At 39.7% G+C, this 24784-nt stretch overlaps 1 protein-coding gene across 7 annotated transcripts in view; it reads right to left on the reverse strand.

Moving 5' to 3' along the window:
• Nucleotides 1-24784, reverse strand: part of CDCA2 (cell division cycle associated 2) — a 52844-nt gene that overhangs the window by 24742 nt on the left and 3318 nt on the right. For 4 of the 7 annotated variants that reach the window (XM_033429781.2, XM_033429779.2, XM_033429773.2 and 1 more), the window contains 6 exons: nt 12838-12988; nt 11416-11612; nt 9541-9628; nt 4185-4447; nt 2068-2152; nt 1358-1602 (listed from right to left, as the gene is read on the reverse strand). In XM_033429781.2, the coding sequence (XP_033285672.1) occupies nt 1358-1602; nt 2068-2152; nt 4185-4447; nt 9541-9628; nt 11416-11612; nt 12838-12988 (1029 nt within the window). The remainder of the gene's footprint in view (nt 1-1357; nt 1603-2067; nt 2153-4184; nt 4448-9540; nt 9629-11415; nt 11613-12837; nt 12989-24784) is intronic. The other 3 variants (XM_049710893.1, XM_049710892.1, XM_004270676.3) reach the window with 3 other exon arrangements.

The raw sequence follows: 24784 nt of genomic DNA on the forward strand, positions 1-24784 counted from the left end.
TCAAGACTTGCTTTTAGGCTTTGCCAGGCTTTTAGTTTAATTCTGCTCCACTAAGGAAGCAATACTCTTCTGAGTACCTGACACCCTCTGAATTACAAGGTTTTTCTACATGAGTTGGTGGGAACACAATTCCTGCCCTGTGTGAGCTCTAGGCATTTCCCTCTGCTCCATTTGGGCAGTTCCTCCCTGGCCTGGGGCAGTTTACTCACAAGGATGTGTTGACCAGCACTCAGCTAGAGACTTGACGAGACCCTTTGCAGATCTCCAGAATTCTCTCTCTCTGCAGGTCTCTTCTCTCTGGTATTTTACCCTGTGAACTCCAGCTTCCTTCACTTTTCCAGACCCCAAATCCATCTTCTCAACTCATGGAGACTGCCAGGCTCCACCAAGGTATCCCCTCCCTGTGCTGCAGCCTGGAAATTCAGCCCAGGCAGTAAGTTGGGGCTCTTGTAAGGCTTACCTCATTTGTTACCCGCCTCAGAGATTACTGTCTGTGCTTCCAGACAGTCAATGCCGGTGAACCACTGTTTCATATCTTTTTCTCTGGCTTTTTAGTTGTTTCTCATGGCAATGTAAATTAGGTCCCTCTTATTCCATCTTGGCCAAAAGCAGAATATTCTTATTTCAAAGTATAACAGCAAGAGAGAGATTGAATGATGGCCCCAGTATAAAAATGGGTAAGTAAAACTAATAGGCAGTTCTCAAGAAATTTAAATAGCCTATAAACATGTGAAAATGTTCAAACCTCACTAACAAACAATATTTTCCAGTCATCTTTTTCTCCTATTAAGCTATTTTTAAAAAAAGTACCATTAAAACCCAGGGTTTACAAAGGTATAATAAATTAGATCATTTATACTGCTGTGAGTTCAAATTAGTACATACTTTCTGAATAATTTAGCAGTATGTATCAAAAAGTTCAAAAAATGTTCATATTCCTTAATCCAGTAATCCCACCTGCAGAAATTCATCTTAGGAGGAAGAACAATTTATACTTATAATATATCAATCCTAAGATTGCTGCTCTTTCAACATTTTAACACCTCTGAAATCTGAGTACATGGTGTGTATCACAGTTTAACTTTCAGCCTTTTTTCTTAGTGATAGATAAAACAATGGCACATCTTACAATCAATAGCAGTTAGGTTTCAGAAAATACGCTATGTACAAGGAGTCATGGAAGTATTGTTTTTAATAGGAGAAAACTGGTAATCACCTAGCTAGAAAATGCATTAATTTGTACCATGACACATTGCTCAGTCCATCTCATGATATCAAAGCACAATTATTGCTCATGCAAAATAGGTGAGGTCTGATGAAAATGTAAACAAGATTGTTCCACACTTTTCACACTTACAAGATTCTCTCCCTTGTCATCAAAATTTGGTTGAAGTAACCCCTCAGGAGCTGGGGACTGTTCAAGTAGCAGGGGACTGAGGGTACTTAAATCCTTTTTACGAACCGGTGTTTCTCCTTTACGCAACGGAGTGTTTGCTGGCAAAGATTCATCAAACACTTCAGGGCTTAGGTCCTCTCCGAAAGTAACTCTCTTCCTCTTCCTCACATTTAGAGAGTCTGGTACTGTACAATTTTCTTGACCTTCTATTAGATAATAAATGGGAATATATTTAAAAACTAAACTACATTTCTTATCTAAAAGACATATCCTAGAATCTTTTCACATGATTGCATCTGGCTATTTGTATAACACAAAACATAGTTTGTACAGAAAAAAAGTTTAAAGTGGAAAAGATAAGCAATATTTCTAATTAAAATATGGTCATGGATTTTAAAGTAAATTCTGCATGCCTGTCTTAAAAGATTACAAAATTGAACATCAATTTCCTTACAAGTTTCACATTAAGCAAAAAGGGATAGATGACATGGGTGGAACCAATTCTGAAACTTCAACAGAGGGTCCATCCCTCCCAACTCTTCTTCATTCCCATGTAATTTCAGAAGCATCAGGCGTTAGCAGATCATTGAAAATACTACATACTACCTCAGGTTTTTTTCATAACAAGCAAATGATATCTTCAGGCTTCAAAATAAATCTGAATTTCTTACCTGCTTTTCGTTCTTTGCAACAGTTTGCAAGATTTAAGATTAAGCTTGGATGAGTCCCACCATCACAGAGGTTGTCATGGTGTTCCTAAATAAAATAAACACTGATGAATAATTTTACATATATAAATACATACACACAGACATTAAGAACAACAACTTCAAATTTTTTTCCTGCCAAGGGTAGATACTACATAGTACTGCAGATTATCTTTACTTTCATAGTTGATCTGACTTAAAATGTCATGATATTAGCCACAACGAAAAACTGGGTTCCTTAGCTATCATAATATTTTAGTAAATAGTTTCAGGCCAAAATTAAAGAACAGAAATCCACAATGTGGGCTAAATTCATTCCCTCATTCTTGACCTGGCAAGTGACTTGAAGGAAAATGTGAATGGCCAGAATTACAGTGTACTCTGGATGGTGTCAAACGAGATAGACTATATAAATGGTCTAAAGTATAAGAATTCCACTACAACAAGAAAAAAACAAATATGTACATGGCATAATAGGGTGTTTTGTCTTTTAGACATGGGAACCACACCTTTTATAAGTGTATAAATCTCCAGTCTACGATACTATATTCCTGAGTTAGAACAAGCAAAGAAAGTAGCATTTGTCCTTCTGTGCTTCTCCAGAAGATTATAGAGTAAGCAAGCTGGTGAGGAAAGGACAATGTGAATCCTGAAGAACAGGAGGGGCAAGCCCAAACACAGGGCCACTGGAGCAAACTGGGCGAAAGCCGGGGCTGTGGGTGGCTGAGAGGCACCTCCAAATCACCATCTGTTTGTCCCGTCTCATCCTAAGCCCTGACCAGCCCTTGTTCTCTAGAGCTGGTCATTTTCTCCAGCACACCCATCCCAAGAGCAGCCCCTTCTCTAAGAAACAGTCCTGCCCTAAACAAACCTCCTTCATCAAGCATCTCCTGAGACTCAGCTTCATTTTCCCAACCAGGAAAATGCTCACATCTGTATTTGTGAAATAAGTGAACTTATACAACAAAGTTCATGTTAACGTTTAGATTTACTTTTCATTATTACCATGAAAGTTATCCAACAACTCAAACAGAATACACTTGCAAGCTTTGGGCAGCTGAGCAAGAAGACCATTAGTTGTGAAAGTCTTCATATGATTTTAGTGGCAGGACTTGATGTTTCTGCTACATTAACACTGTTAATTGATAAGAGTTACACAGATCATTAAGACGCTAAGTCTCTTCTTTGAGGAGAAGATAAAACAAATAAAAGATAAAAATGAGCAGTGCTGTATAGAAACCCAAATCAAGCTCTTTAACCAGAAAAATTGTTAAAACATTTAAAAATAACAACTGACCATATATCCATGTAGATAGAAGGTAGTCTAGTTCACTTTGGCTTTAAAGACAGATTTATAGGTATAGCTGTATGGTCAAGAACAACAACAAAATGTGTAATTCTCATTTGCCAGGCACTGGTGCTAACTGCACATTATTATCCTACTTTATGCTCAAATTACCCTGTAAGGAAGTTACTAATATTGTCCTTTTATAGATAAGGAAACCAGGGTACAAAAAGGTTAACTAATCTACCTAGTTCTTAAACTTCAGCGTCAGCGAATGAAACCGGGCACTGTGACCCCAGAGCCGTCCTCTCAACCTCTCAGAGTGTTTACAGCCTGTCATGGATGTTTAACATCAGATTCGTCTGGGTTCATTTAACAACTTCAAGCCTGAGTTTATGTAAAATGGGGCTAATACCTTTCTTGGATACTGCTGCTGCACGTACATCATATATTCCAGAACCTTCACTGGAAGTACTCAATAAATGCCAGCTAGCTCCCATCAACCTACTCTCTTCTCATACTAGCTCAACTTAAAGATGCTCGCCTGTAAGAGGTATCTTGAAAAGCAGACATTTTTGGTGGAAATAATTAACAAACTCACACATTAATAACTTACAAAACTCTTATAAAATATGGTCTACCTATATTAAATTCAACATACTATATTCCAAACTGAGTTAAAAAAAAAAAAGACATTTCCTGTTAGGCCAGTATTACATAACATTTCAGAGGTATTTCCTTGAACCAAAATGAATTTTTATTCAACTTGCTTTAGGAAATGTAGCTCTATACTGACCTGCAGGCTGTCTAGACACAGCTTTGCAGAAGGTTTCTTCAGCACAGAACGAAGTACAAAGGTCTCAGAGGATGGAATGTCCCTCTGGCACAGTGGAGTAACCAGTGACCTGGCTTCAGGAGCCATGTCTGTACTCACTTCTGTAAATTTGTCAACTGAAACCGCATCGCTGGATCTTTTGCCCTCTACAGAGTCAGCGACCTGGATTCCTTCAACACAGAGGTGTAAACATGAGAGGTGGCAGACATCTGAGTCAGTCTGTTCTACAACAAAAGTAGTAAGTATTTACAAAAGGAATAACAACCTTTTCAGAAATTCAACCCTAAGATATCCTGCTTGAGGAGTAGCATCTGGGATTTCACTTGGAGACATAAAACAAAGAGAAGCGGCACTGGCCACAGCTTTTATTTCAAATCTGACCACTGAGGGCAACAGTGAGTAAGGTGTCTTGGCTCCACGGAAATCTAAGAAGGCCCCCAGGGCTCAACTATTAACTGTTACTCTGCTTCCGCTCACGACACCTATGGTCTGCACCATGAAACTAACTTGAGCCAGACAACGAATCATGACTGATTTTATTGGTGGAGTCAGAGGCATTTTCAGCACGCAAGGGTACTGGGAGGGAAAGGACAGAATGCTGAGGAGAACGACTATCAAATAAAAAAATGAACATGTTGTATGTGCCCCCAAGCAAGGCAAGGCTCCCCCCTGCAAATTCTCACAAGAGAGCATTGCCTGATGATTGACATTTAACAAATATATACTGGGCGCTTAAGGTGTGACAGGCACTTTGCGAGAGATATAAACACCACAGATAAAGCCCCCATGGCCTCAGAGGACAAATAGACAACATAAAATATAGTAACTGGGGGGCACAGAGGGAAGGAGGTAGCTGTGCCTGTGTAAAAGGGTAGCGTGAGGGACCGTGTGATGGGACTGCGATATATCTTGACTGTAGTGTGGTTATGTGAGTCTACACCTGTGATAAAATCATGGAACCAAATATACACACAAACGTGTGCATGCAACACTGGTGAAATCTGACCAAAGAGGTCAGTGGACTGTATCAGTGTTGATTTCCTGGTCGCGCACTGTATTACAGTTATGCAAGATGTTACCACTGGGGAAACTGGGGGAAGGGTGGACAGGCTTTCTTCCTATGGATTCATTCTTACACCTGCATGTGAATCTACAGGCATCAATATAAAAATTAAAGAAATGTATATACAATAACAAGCAGTAACCCATGCCATTAAGGAGAATAATGCAGAGATAGGGTTAGGGTATGGGAGGGGTGGAGGTGAGTTCAAGGACAGCCTGCTGAGCAGGCACCTGACCACAGTGAGGAAGCGAGCCGCACGTGTGTCTAGGGAAGATTATACATACGCTCAAAGCCAAGTGCAAAGACCAGTGACAGGAGTGCCCCTGGCGTATAAGAGGTGGGGCAAGGCCAGAGTGACTGGAACAGAGCCAGCAAGAAGACAGCTAAGCCACAAGCTCAGAGTCAAGGCTAAGGACCAGGTCAGGTGCGGCCTAGTAGGAAGTGGATGGACTGGATTCTATCCTAAGTATGCTGGGAGGCCAGGGAGAGATTCTGAGGGGAGTGACATAGTGTGACTTGCATTTTATTTATTCTTTTTTTGTTGTTTCTGTTTGAAGGGTAACAGGTTTTTTTTATAGGCGTCAGTATTTTTAGAGGGGTTATTTTTCTTCCCTCCAGTTTTATTGATACAAGGTGTGCAGCATAATGATCTGACTTACACGTACCACGAAGTGATGACCACAGTCAATCTAGTGAACATCCACCACCTCATACAGATACAACATGAAATAGAAAACAATTTTCCCTTGTGATGAGAACTCCTAGGATTTGCTCTCTTTTTTTTTTTTTTTCTTTTTGCGGTACGCGGGCCTCTCACTGCTGTGGCCTCTCCCGTTGTGGAGCACAGGCTCTGGACGCGCAGGCTCAGTGGCCACGGCTCACGGGCCCAGCTGCTCCGCGGCATGTGGGATCTTCCCAGACCGGGGCACGAACCTGTGTCCCCTGCATCAGCAGGCGGACTCTCAACCACTGAGCCACCAGGGAAGCCCAGGATTTGCTCTCTTAACACCTTTCATATATATCATACAGCAGTGTTCATTATATTTATCATGTTGTACATGACATCCCTAGTACTTATTTATTTTATAACTGGAAGTCTTTACCTTTTACCTGCCTTCCTCCAATTCACCCTTCCCCCTTCCCCGGCCTCTGGTAGCCAGAAATCTGAGCTCTTTTTCTATGTGTGTGTTTGTTTTTGAAGTATCCCACTTTATAAGACCTCTTCCCTCTTCCTAAAGGTGCACCGTCTGAGATATAATAACCTCTGGGGTGCCACCAGATAACCAGCTTAAAATAAAACACTGGAACCAGCACTAGACTCCTTTAATCAAGGCCCCACCGCCTATGGGAGATTTGTCTTTTCCTATCTTATACAATGTTCCTGCTTAGGGCCTAGAGGGGTGTTAAAATGGGATACGTTGGCCCTTGTTGTGATGTTCCCAAGAAGACAGAGTGTACAGGGAGGTGTTAGGTATGATGACAGTTTTTAATGACCATACTTCACACATTCTATAACCACTGTCAAAGAATATGTCACTCCTAAGACAAAGTCGCATGAGAGTAAAGCAAGAGAATTGGTAAGAATTGCTGAAGGCAAAAGCATCCTATTTCATCCAGGTAACAAACTCATAACCCTGCTCTCTGCCCCATCTATCCATCCATCCATCGCATGATTAAAATTAAGAAGTCAGAGCAGATGTGCACCACAAGAAATGCTGAAGGAAGTTCTTTTTCGGGTTGAAAGGAAATGATACCAGACAGAAACTTAAATCTTCAGCAAGGAATGAAAAGCACCAGAAATGGTACCTATCTAGGTAACTATAAGAGGCTATTTCCAATATACACATATTTCCCAATACACATGGTTGTTTAAACCAAAAAAACCTTATCTTGTGGGGTTTAAAATGAATATAAATATAGTATAGATGACATCTATAGTGTAAAAGGACCATAAAAGACATGGGTGGGAGGAGAGGTAGTAGATCTGTACAGTTTGTAAAGTTTCTGTATTTCACCTGAAGTTGTACAATATTAGCTCTAAGAAGGCTGTGAAAATCTAAGGATGTATATACCACAGTCCTTACAGTAACCATTAAAACAAAAAAAACCAAAAGATGCAATGAGGTATAGTTTAGAAGGTAATGGATAAATAGATTTCTAAATTTCAAATAAGCCCAATAGACGAGAGGAGGGAAAACAAAAAATAGAACAGAAAATACGTGAAAGAAATGGCAGATTTAGGGAATTCTCTGGTGGTCCAGTGGTTAGGACTTCACACTTTCACTGCTGAGGGAGTGGGTTCAATCCCTGGTCAGGGAACAAAGATTCTGCAAGCCGTGTGGATAAAATTTTTTTTTAATGACAGATTTAAATAAAACCATTTCAATAATGACTTGAAAGGTTAATGCACCAAATATGCCCATTAAAAGGCAGAAATTCTCAGGATTGACAAAAAAGCAAGGGCCAGCTATACATATACAAGAGTTTTACTTAAAGATAAAGACACAGGTATGTTGAAAATAAACCTAATACCTTATGGTGACTTTCATTCAATACAAGCATATTGAATGCCGGTCCCTTTTCATTTTCACACACTTAAAAACCAAAAAAATCATGTGTAGTGTTTTCTCTAACAAAATATACTTGTTAAATGTTTAGAGATCCTATTCTTTCTTTTTCTATTGAATACAGTTCCCTGTGCTATACAGTAGGACGCTGTTGTTTATCTATTTTATATATAGTACTGCGTATCTGTTAATCCCAAGCTCCTAATTTATCCCTTCCCCCACCCCATTACACTTTGGTAACCATACATTTGTTTTCTATGACTGTGAATCTTTTGTTTTTGTTAATAAGTTCATTTGTATCAGTTTTTTAGATTCCATATATAAGTGATATTACATGGTATTTGTCTTTCTCTTTCTGACTTTATGATAATCTCTAGGTCCATCCATGTTGCTGCAAATGGCATTATTTCATTCTTTTTTTTTTTTTTTTTTTTTTTTGCGGTACGCGGGCCTCTCACTGTTGTGGCCTCTCCTGTTGTGGAGCACAGGCTCCGGACGTGCAGGCTCAGCGGCCATGGCCCACGGGCCCAGCCGCTCTGCGGCATGTGGGATCTTCCCGGACCGGGGCACGAATCCATGTCCCCTGCATCGGCAGGCGGACTCTCAACCACTGCGCCACCAGGGAAGCCCTATTTCATTCTTTTTTATGGTTGAGTAATATTTCATTGTATACATATACCATGTCTTTATCTATTCATCTGTTGATGGACATTGAGGTTGCTTCCATGTCTTGGCTATTATAAATAGTGCTGCTATGAACACTGGGGTGCCTGAATCTTTTCAAATTACAGTTTTTGTGTTTTCTGGGTATATGTCCAGGAGTGTCCAGGAGTGCAACTGCTGGATCACATGGTAGCTCTATTTTTAGTTTTTTAAGGAACCTCCATACTGTTCTCCATAGTTGCACCAATTTACATTCCCACCAACAATGTAGGAGGGTTCCCTTTTATCCATACCCTCTCCAGCATTTATTGTTTGTAAACTTTTTGATGATGGCCATTCTGACTGGTGTGAGGTGATACCTCATTGTAGTTGTTTTTTTTTTTTTTTTTTTTTTTTTGCGGTATGCGGGCCTCTCACTGTTGTGGCCTCTCCCGTTGCGGAGCACAGGCTCCGGATGCGCAGGCTCAGCAGCCATGGCTCACGGGCCCAGCTGCTCCGCAGCATGTGGGATCTTCCCGGACCGGGGCACGAACCCGTGTACCCTGCATCAGCAGGCGGACTCTCAACCACTGTGCCACCAGGGAAGCCCTCATTGTAGTTTTGATTTGCATTTCTCTACTAATTAGCGATGTTGAACATCTTTTCATGTACCTACTGGCCATCTGTATGTCTTCTTTGGAGAACTGTCTATTTAGGTCTTCTACACATTTTTTGATAGGGTTGTTGTTTTTTTTGATATTGAGCTGCATGAGCTATTGGTATAATCCCATCCTTTATAATACATTCTATCAGCTTGGAAATATTTCACTAGTTCTTATTGGTAGTAATTCAAAAAAGAAAATGTCATCTCTCACGTAACAAGAATTCTAAAACATTTCTAATATACCATGAGCTCCTAAAATGTAAGGAACAGTTTTAGTTTTCCCAAATGTTAGCACATAGGTAAACCAAGCATAAATGTCTATTGAACAAACATTTCAATGGGTGAATGGGCACATGTACTAAGGAAAAATGAAATACTTACCACTTGAAGCCTCTGTGAGTTCTGAAAGTAGAGGATACTCTCCAACTAAACATCCAGACTGTAGATTTAAACCAGATTCAGAAGATTTCTTGGAGAAAAATAAGAGTAAAGAAGTATTAAATTTTATTACTTATAGGATTACTAATATTTTTATAAAGATTTGAGTAAGCATTATAGATTATCTGGAAATCTGATATTAAATCAATCAATCCATCGCCTTCATTATCTAGTTAATTCTTAAGGAAGTATATAGGAATCCTATATTAGGAACTTCCAAACATCCTACCCAACAATTTTCAGTTCTCTAGGAAACGTTTATAGGACACATTTTTGCTGTCTTATTGTTTGAAGTCTAGAAAACTATGTTAACTGCTTTCTTTTTTTTCCTCTCTCTTTTTTTTTTTTTTAGGTTAGTCAAGTGAAGCAGTGGGAGTGAAGAAGGAACAAAGAAATCTGTAACTGGCTGTGATCAATTAATTGTAAACACCACTGCATTCGGACCAGCCAACGCTTTCTTTAAAGAGGAAATTCTCAAAATAAAGAAAAATATAATGACTAATCAAACAACAGAAGGTATCAATAGCTAGAAAAGGAAAACCATCAATGGCCAGGATAGAAAAAGACACTCATATTAATGTAAAAACCACTTGTAAATCATGGTGTATGGCCAAAAATTAATGGAGATTCTGATAAGAAAAATTATTGTCAGATGATGATTCCATATCTACTAGAATAGAGCAGAGGGAGTGGAGATTATAAGCGACTCTGAGATATACATGAAACCCACAGGGGCCCTGATGGTCAACCCTAATGACCATCAAGCATTTATTAAGCCAGTCCAGATAAGGTCAACAGGACATGTACTGGATCTACATGACAGAGAAGGTGCAGGAAAAAAGCTTCCACTCTACCGGTATTAGGTGTCTTCTCTCACTAAAAAACAGAAACCTGCTGTATCCAACCAGAACTAAGGGTCGTGCGAGAACTAGATCCCCGTTTACATTTGTGTGAAGGGCAAGGGTCCTCAACAGTATGATTATTATTATTACTATATACATTTTTTTGGCCGCTCCGTGCAGCACGTGGGATCTTAGTTCCCCAACTAGGGATCGAACAAGAGCGCCCTGCAGTGGAAGCGAGGAGTCTTAACCACTGGACCGCCAGGGAGGTCACTTAACAGTATTATTTAGTTCACGATGGTTACCATCTTTTGATGATGTTGACAGCCTCTAGGTAGTTATAAGGAACAAAAAAATCCCTACAGCTACTTGAATGAAGTGGGGAGAGCAAGGGAGAAATTGCGAAAGGGCACCATGCTTTCCAGCCAGTATTAAACCAGTGAGGGGCAGCAAGGCAGAAATGCCAGACCTCCAGACCTGAGGGGTAGAGCCCAAGTATCATCCTCGCCTCATTTACCAGTTCTGTGTAAATTAGGTGCTCATATGTCTGTCTCTCCCAGCAGACAAAAAGCTGTTCAAGGGCAGGACTGTGACTTTCTCACCATTGGACGATTGGTATCTACAACAATACCTCAAATAATAGAAGACCAGAGGGCTTCATCTTTTCATAAAGTCTTTTTCATATCAAAAGCAGCATGTTAATCAAAACTGTCTCTAATAACCAATAAGCCAACCAACCACAAAAAAAATTTAGCAAGGAGGAAATTTCTCTCTCTCTCTCTCTTTCTCTCTCTCTCTCTCGCTCTCTCTCTCTCTCTCTCTCACACACACACACACAATTTAAAACCTAGCTAAAATACCACAATACAATATACATAAGTACTATAATTGCAAAAGGGCCTTGACAGTCAGTCCTAAAAGTGACTAGCCAGAAATCCAAAGCTTCATTTTCCTATGTTTCTAGTAAGTGAATTACCTCAGAGAGATTTGCAGAAGTTTCAACAGCACACTGTTTATCTGTATTGGGAAAAGCAGCAACATTGTGTATCTGGAGACCAAAGGCATCAGTTAGGTTTCCATCAGAGCTGCTCGGAGAGGATATTCTCTGTCGCTTGGATGACAAGTTTGCAGGGAACTCACACTGTTGACATTCACCAAGACTTTCCTTTTTGGCTAGGTACACAAAACAAAATACAAACAAAACAACACAGGCCTTCAATGTTTTATTTTACAGCATCATTTGAAAATTGTGTACATCCTAAGTTTAGTAAAATTTAATGCTTGAGCCTAAATACTTTATCAATGAAAACTCCAGTAGTACATTTTTTATTCCAAAAGGGAAATCTAACTGAAAAGTAAAAGACCATGACTGCTAAAAAGATAAAAATTTAATTATTAGAATTGACTTTTTTCAGACTTTAAAATGTACAAAGATACGCCAAGATACATTTGCAATTTTGATATAGTATCTCATTCTATTTTTAAGTTTAGAATGAAACCTTTTCTTTTGAACATTTTAAAGGATGTGGTTATGTTCTAATATTGGTTCTACTTTGACCGTGTATGATTTTATGAAAAATACAGCCACAGTTCTTCCTAGGTACAAAAAGGGAATTTAATTGTCTACAGAACTTTAGTAATGATGTAAATAAAATATTTAAAAGCTCAGATAAAAACTGAAAAATAGGTAAGTTACAAATAACAAATACAAATGAGTACATCGGAGCAGGTCATGTACTGCAGAGGTAGATGAACTGGATTTGTCTTGAGTAACAATGCCCTGCACCCAAGGAGGTGTTGAAATGTACTTGAAGATAGTTCAAGAAAGCAAACAAAACCATTTGGAACCTTAGGGTTATGGTGGTTACAGCAAGACCAAGATTTTGTCTAGTTCTGGTGTTTGAAATGCTTTGCAATTGGAAAATCAAAAGTGACAAAAAAATTACCAAATAAATTACAATCTAAAAGTTATGGTAAAGAATATGGCAGGCTATTAAGATGTCAGGCTGAACATATCTGTTTATAATATCAGAGTTGGGAGTCTGGTATTCATTTAAATGCTTGCCAAACTTAATAATAATCCTCTAAAAAATCAAGGTTTGTGCACTCAAATCTACCATGTGCCCTATTCTAAAGATGAAATGAGCCCACTGGCTTCGACATTATAACACTTAGCCCTTAATTGTGGCCACGTGGATATGTAAGACGTAGGCTCAGGAGTGCTTGATACTATATTTTTTCAAGAGAAACCAGAAATCCAGATTTTTGTGTGAAATGTCCCAAATTTTAAATGGTAGGCCCCATTGAAAAATACAGCTCTACTCAGAAAAGACTGTAGAACTAAATCTTTATACTGAGCATGGTCTGAATAAATACTAAAGCCCTTCTTTCTACTCACTTGAGCCTGTGATCTTGAACTCTCCTTCCGTCTCTGAGAGTTCAGGACAGTCAGTCATTTTCGCGTTTTCCTTTATGGAGTGAAAAGCTGACTGGAAGGCAGATATTTGTTCTCTTAAAGAATGAACATTTCGATACAAAACAGGGCTGCCCTGTTAAAATACAGAAGCACAGAGGACATTATAAATCAAACCAAAGACAGGCTTTTCGAAGAGCAGAGGTAATAAGTTAATAGAGCAGAGCCTCTCCTCCCGTGAACGACACACTCTTAGTCTGAATATTCGGTGTACAGCCATCGTCTTCGTTTCTCCTCTCTCCTCCTTAATCTGAGCAAAGAGCAATAGTTACATGGGAAGTATAAATGTGGAGCTATAGGCTGGCCAGTACTGATACTGACAAGCCCATGGACCAGACAGGAGAAATCTGGAGGAGATAGAAAGCACTTTAAAAGGGCACCCAGACAAAACACATCCCAATTATTTGAGGGCTTGACAATCTTTAAAAGGATTCTTTCTGGGGGTGGGGGGAGGGGTGGTTAAGGACGCTCTTTTATAACTGAGAGTCCATAACCTGAGATAGCCTCAGCGAATCAAATGTGAAAGGGAAAGAGGTTCCACACAAAATGTTTGAGAGGCCAGTTTAAGAGACTATATGGATGTTGAGCTGTACGAGTTGTTTACGTATGTTGGATATTAATCCCTTAAAAAATGGGCAGAAGAACTGAACAGACATTTTTCCAAAGAAGAAATGCAGATGGCCAGTAGGCACATGAAAAGATGCTCAACGTCGCTAATCATCAGGGAAATGCAAATCAAAACCACAATGAGATATCACCTCACAACTGTCAGGATGCTATCACCAAAAAGATCACAAATAGGGACTTCCCTGGTGGTCCAGTGGTTAAGACCCTGGACTTCCAACACAGGGGGTGCGGGTTCAATCCCTGATCTGGGAACTAAGATCCTGCATGCCCTATGGCGTGGCCAAAAAAAAAAAAAAAAAAAGATCACAGGGCTTCCCTGGTGGCGCAGTGGTTGAGAGTCCATGCAGGGGACTCGGGTTCGTGCCCCGGTCCGGGAAGATCCCACATGCCGCGGAGCAGCTGGGCCCGTGAGCCACGGCCGCTGAGCCTGCGCGTCCGGAGCCTGTGCTCCGCAGCGGGAGAGGCCACAACAGTGAGAGGCCCGTGTACCGCAAAAAAAAAGAAAAAAAGACCACAAATAACAAACATCGGCGAGGATGTGGAGAAAAGGGAACCCTCGTACACTGTTGATGGGAATGTGAATTGATGCAGCCGCTGTGGAGAACAGTATGGAGGTTTCTCAAAAAACTAAAAATAGAACTACCATATGACCCAGCAATTCTACTCCTGGATATACACCTGAAAAAAACAAAAACACTAATTCGAAAAGATACATGCACCCCCAGTGTTCATAGCAGCACTATTTATAATTGCCAAGATATGGAAGCAACCTAAGTGCCCATCAACAGATAAAGAAGATGTGGTATACGTATACAATGGAATACTACTCAGCCATAAAAAAGAATGACGTTTTGCCATTTGCAGCAACAAAGATGGACTTGGAGGGCATTATGCTAAGTGAAATAAGTCAGACAGAGAAAGACAAATACTGTATGATATCACTTATATGTGGAACCTAAAAACACAATAAACTAGTGAATGTCTAACACAAAAGAAACAGACTCACAGATATAGAGAACAAACTAGCTGTTACAGGGCTGGGGTGGGGCAATATAGGGGTGGGGGAATAGGAGGTACAAACTATTGGATGTAAGACACGTTACAAGGATGTATTGAACAAAACAGGGAATATAGCCAATATTTTGTAATAACTAAATGGAGTGTAACCTTTAAAAATTGTATACAAAATAAAAATTAAAATCAGCAGTAAGAATTTTATGTCTGTACAGTTAGCAAAGAGTTTACCCAATAAGAACAACAAAAGAAAAAAAAAGAGAGAGAGAGAGACAGACTATACGGAGATCACAAGAAAGCATCAAATCCTGGAGACAGGGCTAAGGAAGAAGGGATAGGAAGAACTTGTCTATTTGGAAATTTTACCAAAGTTTTCCAAAAATATCCTTAGAAAATGATCTGCATGGCACCTTTGTCACATGTAGGTCTCAGCATAACTAGTTCCATCCAACCTAGTCTCTATTCATTTCCATCCAGACACACCCTCTCCCCAGGGGCCAGAACAATATACAGATGTTCTGAAGTAGCTTCGACACCCACCCACATATACCCTCTCCCCTCTGGCACCCCCTAGCTAAATCTTCCTGATGTCATGGGAGCTTACTTCCTTAGAGCTAAAAGCTAGCCATTCACTGAAACTACAAAGCCAAATAGTTAAAAAATGGTCTAAGCATAGGAGCTCTCTGGAAACTCTGCTAACAGGATTTCAACCAAAGAGTGGTCAAATTAAATTGGTATTAGCAGGGACAGAAGTGCCAGACAAGTGTAAGCAATATACAATTTAATAGTTCTGCCACCTGTAAAATAAATTACTGGTTAGGTTCTCTAGGGGTTTTTTTTCCCCTTTATTATTTAGACTAACATATTTCCACTGATTTGGAGCTTATACCAATTTAAAAAATTATGCTAAGAGGCGAAAGTAAAGTAAAAAAATTACCTCCCTTTAGGATATCATATGGAGAAAAATCAGTTAAAATCTTGAAGCCATGTTTGATGGTGAATCTGCTCACACACTGGATTCTATTCCCAGTTAAATACCTTCATAAAGCAAACTCTGTTGCATAATAACACAAAATTTAAATTCAAATATCGTTGATGATATAAACCTTTACGACATAAACAGCACATAACATTTATAAAAAGCTGGTGGTCAACTCTTACCTAACTGAGATATAGAGAAAGGGTTTACCCCAAAGTCATACAATTTACGTTGAATGTACATTTTTTGTACTTATATTTGAACACGGGAGGGTTAGGTTTAATGTGCTAGGAGTTTGGAGCATTTTGAAATACTGCTTTAAACAAATTAAAGGTTCCCCAGTCAAAATTGTTTCTGGGCTTCCCTGGTGGTGCAGTGGTTGAGAATCTGCCTGCTAATGCAGGGGACACGGGTTCGAGCCCTGGTCTGGGAGGATCCCACATGCCGCGGAGCAACTAGGCCCGTGAGACACAACTACTGAGCCTACGCGTCTGGAGCCTGTGCTCCTCAACAAGAGAGGCCCGCGCACCGCGATGAAGAGTGGCCCCGGCTCGCTGCAACTAGAGAAAAAGCCCTCGCACAGAAACAAAGACCCAACACAGCCAAAAATAAATAAATAAATAAATTTATTTTTAAAATTGTTGTTTCTCTGTTTCCTGACGGAGAAAGAGAACAATGTTCATATACAAAAAGTAAAGGAAGCATTCAAAAACGTACTGCATTTTTGATGCTTTTGTCTTAGGAATTGTATCGGTCAGTCAACATTCTTTCCACGTACCAGAAACTATTCAAGGGGCTCAGGATACAGGGGGAAATTACATTCTAGAGTGAAACTCTGAAAACATATTAATATAGTTTCAGGTACAAGAGGTGCCACTGAGAAGGTAAAAAAGGAGTGTGGCAAAAAAAAAAAAAAAAGGGGGTGATCCCGCGTACTGCAAAAAAAAAGGAGTGTGATTTAGTAATAACAGTGCTGCTTTACTTGAGTCAGGACAGCGCTCTGTCAGGAGTAACATCTGAGTTGGAACTGAAACAGAAAGTGGTAGTTAAGGGAAGATACTGGGGGAGGAAGGCATTCTGCAAGAACAAGCCGGAACAAGAGCAAAGGCCTTGAGATGGAAGGAGGATGCAGCAGGAAGAAGGCCCGCATGCCCAGAAAACAGCAGGAGATGGCGAGCTGAGAATAGGGATAGGCAGGGCTCAGATCGGGGAGGCACTCAAGGCTTCAAGATGGGGTTTGAGTTTAATTCACGGCATAACAGGAAGCCATGGGAAGGTTTTAAGAGGCAGAGTGAATGATCTGATTCATTCTTTAGAAGTATCTCTTTGACTGCTCTGTGGGATGGTGGACGGACCAGGGAAGGAGGGAAATAAGGAGACCAGTTATGAAGAAGCAGCTGGTGATTCAGGTAGAAATCACATTAGGGTTGTAGCAATGGAGCTGGGGGACATGAGGAATTACAGATAGGTTTCTGAAATGAAGCCAAAAGGTAATAATGGGTTGGATGTGGGAGATGAAAAGGAAAAAAAAAAGGAAGGAACCGAGGAAGATTGGTAGGTTGTTGGCCTGAGCGACTGGACGGCAGCGTGTACTGAGATGAGGAAGTGGACCGGAGGATCTCGTGGGGGATGGAAACCTGGAGTTTGGCGGTGGCCATGTAACACTCGAAATGCTTACTGGAACACCCAAAGGCAGATGGTGAATAGGCAACTGGGTATCTAAGTCTGGAGCTCTACAGAACTCTGGGCCACTGTTAGACATTTGAGTCATCAGCCTATAGATGATGTTCAAAGCCATAGCAAAGGATTAGTTTACCTAAGGAAAGCAAAGAAAAGGGGGCAGAGAAGAGCCCTGGGGAGCTCAAGCATTTGTGAGGGGAAAACTGGAAGGCCTGGAATAAGCAAATGAAACACAGGAACGGATGACAGTGACACAGGAAGAAAATCAGGTCAGTGTGGTATCCCAGAAACAAAGAAAGCGCTTCAAGGAGGGAGTAGCTAAACTCAGTCAAAAGCTGAGGCAAGGTTGCGTAGGATGCAAACTTAGACTTAATCTTTGTCTTGGCCAAGATGCGGGCCAAGAGTGACAAGAGTCTTCTCAATGGAGTGGTAGAAACAAAAGTCCGATTGGAGTGGCTACAGCAGAGAATGGAGGGAAGGAAGTGGAGCAAGACAGGACAGATGGCTGTTCAAGGAGCTTTGCTGTGATGGACAGGCATAGGAATGGGATGCCATGGGGGTCTAGGAAGAGTTAAAGGGACAGAGTAAGACAAATGCATAAGGAAAAACAGGTCAGAATAACATACATGGTCATAATGATGTAAACATTCGAATACTGATGTAACCAATCTATTGGGAAGTTAGAGAGGATGGGAAGTGCATATATACATTTACGATAAAAGGTATGAGGAAGAAAGAGGGCTAACTTTCCACTGAACACAATGGGAAGTCTATAACTAATGCCATAACACTTAAAGATCAAGAAGTAGCAATTAGGCAAAAAAAGAAAGAAAGAAAGAAAAAGAAAAGAAAAGGCATGCAAACTGGAAAGGGAAAAGTAAAACTGTCACTATTTGCAGATACATATTATATATAGAAAACGACTACACCAAAAAACTGCTAGAATAAACAAATTCAGTAAAATTGCATAATACAAAACAAGCATACAAAAATGTTGTGTTTCTACACCCAAATAAAGAATTATCAGAAAGAGAAATTAAGAGAACAATCCCATTTACAACTTCATCAAAAAGAATAAAACACTTAGGAATAAGTTTAACCAAGGAACTGAAAGACGTGCATCCTGAAAACTATAAGACACTGATGAAAGGAACTGAAAAAGACACAAATAAATGGAAAGATATTTTGTGCTCATGGACTGGAAGAAATAATATTGTTAAAATGTCCATACTACCCAAAGCAATCTACAGATCCACTGCAATCCCTGTCTAAATTCCAACAGTATTTATCACAGAAATGAAACAAACAATCCTAAAGCTTGTATGGAACCACAGAAGGCCCTGAATAGCCAAAGCAATTTTGAGAAAGAACAACAAAGCCGGAGGCATCATGCACCCTGATTTCAAACTATAATACTATAGTAATCAAAACAGAAAAAGATGCATAGGTCAATGGAAGAGAATAGGGAGCCCAGAAAAAAGCCAACCCATATATGCTCCATTAATTTACAACAAAGGAACCAAGAATCTACAGGCATAACTTGGAGATACTGTGGGTTAGGTTCCAGGTCACCACAATAAAGTGAATATTGCAGTAAAGCAAGTCACAAATGTTTCGGTTTCCCAGTGCATATACAAGTTATGTTCACACCATACTGTATTCTATTAAGTGCACAACAGCATTATGTCTAACAGCGTACATATCTTAATTAAAAAACCTTATTGCTAAAAAATGCTAACCATCATCTGAGCCTTCAGTGAGCAGCAATCTTTTTGCTGGTGGAGGGTCTTGCCTCAAAGACTGATCAGGGTGGTGGCCGCTCAAAGTTGGAGTGTCTATGGCAATTTCCTAAAATAAGACAACAATGAAGTTTGCCACATAGATTGACTTTCTTTCACAAACAATTTCTCTGTAGCATGCAATGCTGTCTGACACCATTTTACCCACAGGAGAACTTCTTTCAGAATTAGAGCCAATCCTCTCAAACCCTGCAGCTGATTTATCAACTATGTTTATGTAATATTCTAAATCCTTTGTCATCATTTCAACAGTCTTCAGAGCATCTTTACCAGGAATAGATTTCATCTCAAGAAACTTTCTTTGCTCATCCATAAGAAGCAACTCCTCATCCATTTAAAAGTTTTATCATAAGATGGCAGCAATTCAGTCACATCTTCAGGCTCCACTTCTAATTCTCTATTTCAACCACATCTGCAGTTACTTCCTTGAACCCCTCAAAGTCTTGGGTCCCACAAAGTCATCCATGAGGGTTGGAATCAACTTCTTCCAAACTCTTATTAATGTTGATATTTTGATCTCTGATCCCTTTCCATGAATCATGAATGTCCTTAATGGCATCTAGAACAATGAATCCTTTCCAGAATGTTTTTAATTTACTCTGCCCAGATCCAGAGGAACCACCATATATGGCAGCTAGAGGCTTACAAAATGTATATCTTAAGTAATAAGACTTGAAAATCAAAATTATTCCTTGATCCATGGGCTGCAGAATAGATGTGTTAGCACGCATGAAAACAACGTGAATCACATTGTACATCTCCATCAAAGCTCTTGGGTGACCAAGTGCACTGTCAATGAGCAGTAATATTTTGAAAGGAATCTTTTTACTGAGCAGTAGGTCTCAATAGAGGGCTTAAAATATTCTGTAAACCATACTGTAATCAGATATGCTATCATCCAGGCTTTGTTGTTCCATTTTTAGAGCACAGGCAGAATAGATTTAGCAAAACTCTTAAGGGCCCTAGGATTTTCAGAATGGTAAATAAACTTTGAATTCAGCTTCAAGTCACCAGCAGCAGCATTAGCTCTTAACAAGAGAGTCAGCCCGTCCTTGAAGCTTTGAAGCCAGGCATTGAGTTCTACTCTTTAGTTATGGAAGCCCTAGATGGCATCTTTTCCCAATGTAAAGCTATTTCATCTATATTGAAAATCTGTTGTTTAGTGTAGCCACTTTCATTAATTATCTTAGCTAGATCTATCCCCTGGATAATTTGCTGCTTCACCTTGCTTTTATGTTATGGAGACGGCTTCTTTCCTTAAACCTCATGAGCCAACCTCTGCTAGTTTCAAACTTTTCTTCTGCAGCTTCCTCATCTCTCTCAGGTTTCATAGAACTGAAGAGAATTAGGGCCATACTCTTGATCAGGCCCTGGCTTAAGTGAATGTTGTGGCTGGTTTGATCTTCTATCCAGACCACTAAAACTTTCTCCATATCTGCAATAAGACTGTTTTGCTCTCATCATTTGTGTGTCCACTAGCGTAGAACTTTTAATTTCATTCGAGAGCTTTTCCTTTGCATTCACAACTTGGCTAACTGGCCAAGAGGCCTAGCTTTCAGCCTATCTCAGCTTTTGACATGCCTTCCCCACTAAGCTTAATAATTTCTTGCTTTTGATTTAAAGTGAGAGATGTGCAACTCTTCCTTTCACTTGAACAGTTAGAGGCCTAATTTCAATAGTGTTATTCTCAGGGAATAGGAAGGCCTAAGGAGAGAGAGAGAGAGATGGGGGAATTGCAGGTTGGTGGAGCAGTTTGAACACACACACACACTCACACACACACACACAGCATTTATCAATTAAGTTCGCCATCGTATATGGGTGCAGTTCGTGGCGCCCTAAAATAATTACAATAGTAATATCAAATATCACTGATCACCTTAATAGTAATGATATGATATAATAATAAAAGATAATAATGAAAAAGTTTGAAATATTGCAAGAATTACCAAAATGTGACACAGAGATACAAAGTGAGCAAATACTGTTGGAAAAATGGTGCCAGTAGACTTGCTTGATGCAGGGTAGCCACAAACCTTCAATTTGTTTAAAAAAAAAAAAAGGGGTCTTCTCTGGTGGCGCAGTAGTTAAGAATCCGCCTGCCAATGCAGGGGACACAGGTTCGAGCCCTGGTCTGGGAAGATCCCACATGCCGTGGAGTAACTAAGCCCGTGTGCCACAACTGCTGAGCCTGCGCTCTAGAGCCTGCGGATCACAACTACTGAAGCCCGTGCGCCTAGAGCCCGTGCTCCACGACAAGAGAGGCCACTGCAGTGAGAGGCCCATGCACCGCAGCGAAGAGCGGCCCCCGCCTGCCCCAACTAGAGAAAGCCCGCGCGCAGAAACGAAGACCCAACGCAGCCAAAAATAAATAAATAAATTTATTTTTAAAAATGCAAAGCACAATAAAAGGGGGTATGCCTATACAATGAGAAAAGGACAGTCTCTTCTATAAATGGTGTTGGGAAAACTGAACAGATACAAAAAAGAATGAAACTGGACCACTATCTTACACCATACACAAAATGGATTAAAGATTTGAACATAAGACCTGAAACTGTAAAACTCCTAGGTGAAAATAGGTGATAAGCAACTTGACATAAGTCTTGGTGATGATTTTTTGGATTTGACACCAAAAGCAAAGGCAGCAAAGGCACCAAAAGCAAGAACAAACAAGTGGGACTATATCAAACTAAAAAGCTTCTGCACAAACGGGAGCAAATTTGCAAATCATATGTCTGATAAGGGGTTAATGTCCGAAATATAAAAAGAACTCACTTCAACTCAACAGCAGAAAACCAATCTGATTAAAAAATGGGCAGAGGATCTGAATACGCATTTTTCCAAAGACATACAGATGGTCAACAGGTACATGAAAAGGTGCTCAGCATTACTAATCAGCTGGAAAATGCAAATCAAAACCGCAATGACATATCACCTCATACCTGTCAGAATGGCTATTACTGAAAACACAAGAGAGAACAAGTGTTGGTGAAGATGTGGAGAAAAGGGAACCCTTGTGCACTGCTGGTCAGAATGCAAATTGGTGCAGCCACTATGGAGAACGGTATGGAGGTTCCTCAAAAAATTAAGAAGTACTATATGATCCAGAAACTCTACTTCTGGGTGCTTAATCAAAGGAAAACAGTAACTCAAAAAGATATATGTACACCCGTGTTCAACACAGTATTATTTACAACAGCAAAGATATGGAAACAACCTAATTGTCGCTTGATGAATGAATGGATAAAGAAATTGTGGTATATACACAATGGAATATTATTCGGCCATAAGAATGAAACCTTGCCATTTGCAACAACACGTATGGACTTCAAGGGCCTTACGCTAAGTCAGTCAATCAGAGAAAGACAAATACCATATGATCTCACTTATCTGTGGAATCTAAGACAAACACACAAAAGAAAACAAAAAAGTCAAACCAAGCTCATAAAATACAGAGAAGAGATTGGTGGCTGGTTGTTGGGAGTGTGTAAAAAATAGGTGAAGGGGGTCAAGAGGTATAAACTTTCAGTTATAAAATAAATAAGTCATGGAAATAATGTACAGCATGGTGACTATAATTAATAATACTGTATTGCATATTTGAAAGTTGCTAAAAGAGTAGATCTTAAAAGTTCTCATCACAGGGAAAAAAGAATTTGTAACTATGTGCGGTGATCATTTTGCAATATATATCCTTCATCTTTCCTCCACTACTCTTGTTTTCATTCTTGAATATCTCAATGCTAGATACTACAACTATATATTCCAGTAATTCTTTTAATAAGTACAGTCATGTGATATGTGTGGGGATGTGTTTATGTACATATGTGTATGTATATCCTTAAGAAAAAAAAGAAAAATCAACAGCAGATATGGAATGTCACCAAACAAAAACCGACTGAGTCCAGAGAAAGCTGAAACTGACAGGGGCTCCTTAGGGTGGTCTGATAACAGGAAACAAGCAGACTTGCTAGAGACCCCCAGAAAGGCTCAGGTTATCTAAAGCATCAGATATTCAATATGTCTGAAACAAGGGTCCAGGGCAATGTTGAAGCTGTATCAGTAGCACTTGAACCCACAGATCTCTCCACAAATAGCAAAGAACCTTTATGTTTTGGAGGGAACCTTTATGTTTTAGGACTCTATGAGATCTAAACAGCTAAGGATAGGAGGCCCTGTACTGAAAACAGTTTGTCTAAGTCTTCTCAATGACCTCCAGCCACTTTCCACATTTGCCTTCCATGGTTCTAGGGCTCAGGTTTACATCCCCAGGAATTCCCTCAAAGAAAACAGATCTGCCAAAGAGAAAGTACCCACAGGATTCTAATATTTGGGAGTTCCTTCACTGAAAAAGTGGCCCCGTTGTCCTACATGGAAATCCACTAGCCAACAGAGCCAGACCACACACAGTTAGCTCCCAGTCAGTTTTTAAAGTGTCGCACCTTCAAATGTGAACAGTCAAGGATCACACGGCATCTGAAGAAAGATTTGAGAATGAGCCAGAACCTAAAATAATTAGGTAGCAAAATGAGACCCCATGAAATAAGGAAGAAAACTTCAACAAAACTATAATGTCCTCAACAATGCACAGTGAAAGATAGTCCATCATGATAAATTAAAAGACTAAACCAAAAAAAAAAAAAAGTACTTATTAATCACAGGAAAAACAAAAATCATGCAAGAAAGGAAATATGGCCCTAACACACCATATGGCAATTCATGAAAAATATCTATAGGGTTAGATAATACATACTAAACCCTAATTTAAACACAAATTGTAACTGGTTGTACTGGTAGGAAGGCAGGAAGAGGAAAGTGTCAGGACAGCTATGGCTAGGAGATGTGAGAGCAAAATCCTCATTTTTCACAGAAATAACAACAATGATAGCATAAAACATACCATGTTCCAGGCACAGTTGTAAGTACTTCATATCTATTAATTTATTCAACCTCATAAAACCCCTGCTACATTATCACCCCTGTTTTATACATGAGGAAACTGGAACAGAAAATTCAAGTAATTTGCCAAAAGTCACAATTAACTAATAATAAAGCCTAGAATCAGACGCCAACAATACAGCTCCACAGGCCATGTTCCCATATACCCCAACACAGTTCTCAAGAAGTTTTTACACCCTAAAGAATTATTGAGCAGACCAAAGACTCTTAGTTCACGTTCGTTATATCTATCAAGAATATTTCAACAGCTTTTCCAGAATTGTGGATATCCTTTAATGCAACACAAAATTCAATGAAGATTTCTTAAACGTTAGTTGCAATGTCAAATATGAAATCTTATCAATGAACTTTTCATATTCTGTTATGTTAAAATCCATGGGCCTATCCTGCAACTTGAGGGTATAATTTGCATGTACTGGTCGCGTAGAAAATACTGGTTCACTCAGTTATGTGTATCTTCCAAATGTTAACATATTTTACTGTGCAATACCCAAACGTCACATTAATATCCCCACTGATCCATCAGAGAAGTGCAGCCATTGGGAAGCTGTCAAGTAAGATCACAGGCATGAATACAAGTTTTCCAAAATTCTAATTTTCTCTCAAAAACTCGAATTTTTTTCATTGGTAAGAAATATCTGGCTTTCCTTGAAGTGGCAGGTTCACTGTTCATTTCTGAGAAAATGCCAGCCACGTTCCCAAGTCTGACTAACCATGTCTGTCAGTCAGTTTCAAATAAACACGATGTTCCATGAAAAAGTGGCTAGTTCAACTCACAGCTCAAACAATCATATCCATAACTTTTCTGGAA

Source organism: Orcinus orca, chromosome 6, assembly GCF_937001465.1.
Source record: "Orcinus orca chromosome 6, mOrcOrc1.1, whole genome shotgun sequence".
Classification (NCBI taxonomy): Eukaryota; Metazoa; Chordata; class Mammalia; order Artiodactyla; family Delphinidae; genus Orcinus; species Orcinus orca.